The 6272-nt window shown below is 35.1% G+C and overlaps 1 protein-coding gene across 1 annotated transcript; it reads left to right on the forward strand.

Moving 5' to 3' along the window:
* Positions 1 to 4407: 4407 nt before the first annotated feature.
* LOC142180169 (replication protein A 70 kDa DNA-binding subunit B-like) lies at positions 4408 to 5551 on the forward strand. The gene is made up of 6 exons (XM_075251110.1): positions 4408 to 4546; positions 4666 to 4750; positions 4838 to 4962; positions 5042 to 5126; positions 5210 to 5327; positions 5408 to 5551. The coding sequence occupies exons 1-6, from the start codon at positions 4408 to 4410 to the stop codon at positions 5549 to 5551; spliced, it is 696 nt and encodes a 231-aa protein (XP_075107211.1).
* Positions 5552 to 6272: the final 721 nt, after the last annotated feature.

Consider the following 6272-nt stretch of genomic DNA (forward strand, 5'->3'; position numbering starts at 1 on the left):
GGCGATGTCGTTCACCTATCGGATGGTTTGAGCCAGGTGAGGCTAAGTTATATGGTACTGATTTGGTAAGGGATGCCTTGGAAAAGGTAAAGTTGATTCAGGAGCGACTTCGTACAGCACAGTCCAGACAAAAGAGTTAAGCGGATTAGAAAGCGCGTGATATATCATTTATGATAGGTGAAAAAGTTCTCTTGAAGGTTTCGCCGATGAAGGGAATTTTGAGATTCGGGAAGAAGGGCAAGTTGAGCCCGAGGTTTATAGGCCCATTTGAGGTGTTGAAACGAGTTGGGGAGGTTGCTTATGAGCTTGCATTGCCTCCCAGCCTATCGGGAGTTCATCCGGTTTTTCACGTATCTATGCTCCGGAAGTATCATGCCGACCTATCACATGTGTTAGACTTCAGCACAGTTCAGCTAGATGATAGCTTGGGTTATGAAGAGGAGCCAATTGCCATTGTTGATAAACAGGTTCGCCAGTTGAGGTCCAAGAGGAATTTTGCAGTAAAAGTCCAATGGAGGGGCCAACCAGTCGAGGAAGCGACTTGGGAGGCCGAGGAATACATGCGGAGCAGATATCCACACTTATCCAGCACTCCAGGTACAATTCTAAACTCGTTCGAGGACAAACGTTTGTTTAAGAGGTGACGAGAGTCCGTGAGTAGCTACTATTAATGCTAAAGTCTGGGTATTTTATGACTCAAAGCATGCCTTACTTGTGTAAATTATATTCTTTAATTTATTTATATTAATTGATATCTATATGAATATATTGTGAATTGTTAGATAAAGATATTAAAGGATGAAAATCTCATAGGCTTGATTGTCTGTTTAAATCAATTAATTGTTAAAAGAAATTGTTCTCCTCCCAAATTCATCTTATAATGAATATACTCTCCTTCCGTAGGCACATAAGAAAATGTCCTCCTTTCTTGTGGAGCGGGCTGAACGCCTCGGCAGGATAGATGCATCTATGGATCGCGCCGCACGTCCCTCGACAGTGTACACGACACTCTGGATCGGGCCGTACGTCCTCGGCAGAAATCGTGCTTAATAATAATAATTACACGATACTTTAATAATTTATTTCAGCTTGTGAAGCTAAGTAATAAATTGGAAAATCTTTGAAATTTAATGAATTATTATTCTTGCTTGTTTAGGAATTAATTGTCACTCATGTAAATGAGATTTAATTGATAAATTAAAATTTATTTGAATTGAAGGAATTTAATTAATATATTGAGAATTATTACATTTGAAGGAATTTGATTATTTCCGCTGATTAAATAAATTATTTGTAAATTATGTAAATCATGCTAATTTGAATATCCTAATTTTATTTCAATTATTATTGACCCATAGTGAGTGTCAAAGTCGGCCATCTCGTCTCTACCACTTCGAGATTAGGCTTGATACTTACTGGGTACACGTTGTTTACGTACTCATACTACACTTGCTGCACTTTTTGTGCAGGATCTGAGACAGGTACTAGTGGAGGACCTATCATCACATACCCACGTCATCCCGAGGCATAGTGGTGAGCTGCCTTTCTGAGCCGTTCTGCAGCTACCAGTGTCTCTTCTTATATTTATATTCTGTCTATTTCATTTCAGACAGTATTTGGAGTTTTGTATAATCTACTAGATGCTCATGCACTTGTGACACCGGGTCTTGGCACACACATTGGTAGAAGTTGGTATTTTATTATTTTCTTGGAATAAAAGTTTAACCAATGTACGATTGACTTATTAGTTGGCTTGCCTAGCTGTAGTGTTGGGCGCCATCACGACCTATAGGTGAAATTTGGGTCGTGACATCTGCAATATTGTGCTTCGTGATCGCGTAGTCACTCTCGCGATCGCGAAGGGGAAACTGGGCCGGGGGAGGATTTACTCTATGCGAACGTGAGACCATGGTCGCGAACGCGGAGCATTGGGGGGAGTTGCTCTACGCGAATGCGACAGGTCGAACGCGAACATGTAGATCTAGCTATGCTGGGCCGGGGACCTGGGGAAGCTCTACACGAACGCGAGCCATTTCACGCAAACGCGAAGGTAAGGCGGGCTAAGCCTTCGCGAACGCATAAAGCGTCCCGCGATCGCGTAAGTCCTTAGGAGGCTGCTCTTCGCGAACGCGGCAGTGTTCACGCGATCGCGATGAACACTGTCGCCCAGTGCATAAAACAAAATCAAACACATGTTTAAACCATTTTTTCAACATTTTTCAATAACCAAACAGGTATAGGCGATTTTCAAGAGTCATTTTCTTCCCCAAAGTGTTGGTAAGTGCTTCTAAACCATTTTCTTTCAATTACCCATTACATTTTATGAATCATCAACCTAAAATCTAGAGTTTTCATGGTAGAATTAGGGGTTAGGGTAGAAACTAGGGATTTCGGAAATTTGGGAATTTAGAGCTCAATTTGAGGTTGGATTCCAAAACTAATTACATATTCGGGCTCGGGGGTGAATGGGTAAGTGAATTTTGGTCCGAACCTCGGGTTTTGACTAAGCGGGCCCGGGGTCGATTTTTGACTTTTTGGAGAAAAATTTAGAAAATTTAATTTATGCAATATAATTGATTTCTTTAGCAATATTTGATATTATTGAGTCATTTTTGAATAGATACGAGTGGTTTGGAGGTGAATTCAAAAGGAAAAGCTGTGGCTGAGAATTGAGTGGCCTTCGGAGCGAGGTAAGTGTCGTGTTTAACTTTGGCTTGAGGGAATATGTATTATGTGTTTATTTGCTATGTGTTTGGTTGTTAAATACGATGTATAGGTGAGGTGACGAGCATCTATGCATCATTGTCGAGTCATATCATGCGAGTGAAATTCTATTCTTATCTATTTTGTAACTTTAAATTCTACTATTCATGCTTAGGGGATTATTTGAAATGATGGGTGACTTATATCTGGTTTTACTGAGATTTGGTAACTTTCGAATATTGATTCAAAGTTGAGGTTACATTGTGCTATTGATTATGGGTAAAATACTGGTTTCTTTGTGATACTCCTATCTATCAGTTGTTATTGATTCTGTGATTTGTGAGGAGGAGTATAAAGCACGAAGGGTGATGTCGTGCATGCATTATTTCTATTGTGAGGAAGAGTATAAAAGCACGAAGGGTGATGCCGTGTATATTATGAGAGGTTTAAAAGTACGAAGGGTGATGCCGTGCCGTTCTCTTTATTTATTTGGTGAGGTTGAGAGTAAAAACACGAAGGGTGATGCCGTGCCGTTTTATTTATTTATTTGGTGAGGTTGAGAGTAAAAGCATGAAGGGTGATGCCGTGCTATTCTATTTACTTATTTGGTGAAGTTGAGAGTAAAAACACGAAGGGTGATGCCGTGCCGTTCTATTTATTTATTTGGTGAGGTTGAGAGTAAAAACACGAAGGGTGATGCCGTGCAGTTTTCCTTTGTTGTTTTGTTTGCTCAATTCTTTTAAGAATTTTCGGTTTAATTATTTTTTTTCATTATTCTCACTCTTTATATTGTATTCCCCCACTGTATGTCCCCTTCCCATTATTTCTACGTTATTTCTTTATTCACTGTTGTTGCCACTGGCATGATTATACTATTCAGGTTATATGTGGGTGTCTTGTCCTAGCCTCGTCACTACTTCGCTGAGGTTAGGCTCGACACTTACCAGTACATGGGATCGGTTGTACTGATGCTGCACTCTGCACTTTCTGTGCAGATTTTGGTACCGGCTCAGGTTGATCGAGATTTTGCTATTAGTCCGCTGTCCGGAGACTCAAGGTAGATCTGTCGGCGTTCACAGACCTTGAAGTCCCTGTCTACCTTTTATGACCTACTGTTTTCTTTCATTCAGACAGTTATATTTCTTTCAAACTATTACTTATAGTAAATTCTAGAATGCTCGTGAATTGTGACTCCAGATCCGGGTGGTAGTAATTAATACAGTTTTATAATATTTTGCACTTATTATATTTCATCTTAGTTAATTATTGTTATTTACTGAATGAAAATAAGGAATTGGTTTAATAATTCTCTAACGTTGGCTTGTCTAGCAAGTGAAATGTTATGCGTCATCACGGTTCCGTCGGTAAAAAATTTCGGGAAGTGACAGGTAATACGAGTGTTAGTGTTTGGGAGTGGAATAGTAAAAGAGTTCAACAATAAAACAAATCAAGGCACCCGAAAAATTTTGACATTAGTTGACGAAGAGGTAATTATTATTTTATATCAATATTTTATTTCATGTCTTTTCATATTATAGTTTTAACCATCATATTAACTTAAAGTAAAACTTTTTATAGGGAACAAAAATTCACGCTACACTTTTCAATGGTTATATTGAGAAGTGAAAAAATTATTTACAACAAAACAAGATCTGTTATATCATAAACGAACGCATCAATAGTGCTAATACTAATTTTCAATCAATGCACAAGGAGCTTGAGATTGGATTTAAGGAAAATACTTTAGTTGAAGAAAGCAATAGTTACTTTTCGACCATTGGTTTTTTAAATAATTTTATTTCATTCGATGAGGCATCAAAGTGCACCAATGGAACAATTTTTGGTAAGTTGTTTAGATTTCATCCAGTGATCTTTCACTTAATATACAAACAATATTTTAGTTCTATTCGCCTTATTAATTTTTTCGTAATAAACATATATTTGTTTTAATATTTTTTCTAGATATAGTTGGAATTTTAGTGAATGTTAAACCCTCCATGGGAAAAGGTTCAAAGAAACGAAGGGAGATAGTGCTTATCAACGAGATGTAAGTTGGAAGTTTTAGTTCAATATATTAAATGTTTCTTCGTAATTAAGATGTTAATGGTTTAATATGTTTAATTATAAATTTTAGGGTTGATAGAAAGACTGTAACCTTATTGAATGATTTCTCAGAGATAGACGATCAAGTGCTACAAAAATTAATTGATGAAAAACCTGTTGTTGCGGCATGTGATGTTAGGAAAACATCATATAGAGGTAATATATTAAGAACTTTGGTATTTTTTGTAAATTGTTGAATTTTTAATTATATTTAACCTCTTTTTTATCTGTGAAGGAAGTTTTTCAATATATACTACATATGTTAGTAGTATAATGATAAATCCAAAGTTTGAAAAGGCAATAATAGCTCTCCAAAAATGGTAATATTTGCTTAGGTTTTTTAAAGTTTAAGCAATCTTAGTAAAATATAGTTATTATTATTTAATAATTACACAATATGCAGGCATGGCTACAAGAAGGCAAAAAATATAGATATTAGTCTATTGCCAAGTATACAACTAAAAAATGCTCGGGAAGTGAAGATTGAGGATATCAAAGATGATTCGTTTGACAATAACGAGGTAAATTCTTCCAACTACTTTAATATTTATACTTTTTAAAAGTGTCCTATCTAACCTATTTTTTATATATTTATTTGCAGGATACATATTTTAAATTCAATGCAAGAATAAAAGATATAATGAATAAAGACGAACCATGGTATTCTTCTTGCAAGAAATGTTACAAGAAAGTGGACGTTATAAGTAATAACCTTTTTTGCTTCGTCAATTGCTATTACATTTAATTTATTTTTATTCAATTTAATATGCACTATTTTAGACCGTTTACTATTTAAATATTTGTTGCATCATCAATCACCTTTATACTTAATTCATTCTTATTCTACCTAATTAAAATACGCTCTTTTGTGCATAACGCATAATACACGTGCAACGCACGTACACTAAATCTAGTCTATACTATATTAAAAGTACGAAGGCCATTAGTGAAATGTCGTTCGCCTTTTTTACCCTTTTAAAATAGAGTTCTTATTAGACAAAATAGGCATTTAATTATTTTTTTAATATTTAAAACTTTGAATTCAACTAAAAAAGTTACTTATTAAATCTTTCCTTGTTTGAACCATATAGAAAATCCTAATATTTAGGATTTTTAAATCAATTAAAATCTAACATTATATAAATAATTTCCTTATTTGAACATCTAAAATAACAAGACTCTTCCAAACTATATTTCGTGTGTTTTGTTTCAAAACAAACTTAATGGTAATGAGTTTGGTTTTGGTGTTTCTTTGTCGGTTTGGTTTTGTTTTTTTTTACCTAATTTGATTTTATCCTTTTATTTTCCAATTAAGTTCTCACATTTTAAAATCTTTTTTTCAAAACAATTGTTATTAGAGTTTAGATTCTTCATTAACAACCCCCTCCTTTTTTCCTTTTCTCGTTTCAGCTCTTTCTTTTAATTAAAAGTTTATATTCTTTTCTATTCTATTCATGTGGCCAATA

The sequence above is a fragment of the Nicotiana tabacum genome, chromosome 4 (assembly GCF_000715075.1).
Source record: "Nicotiana tabacum cultivar K326 chromosome 4, ASM71507v2, whole genome shotgun sequence".
NCBI lineage: Eukaryota > Viridiplantae > Streptophyta > Magnoliopsida > Solanales > Solanaceae > Nicotiana > Nicotiana tabacum.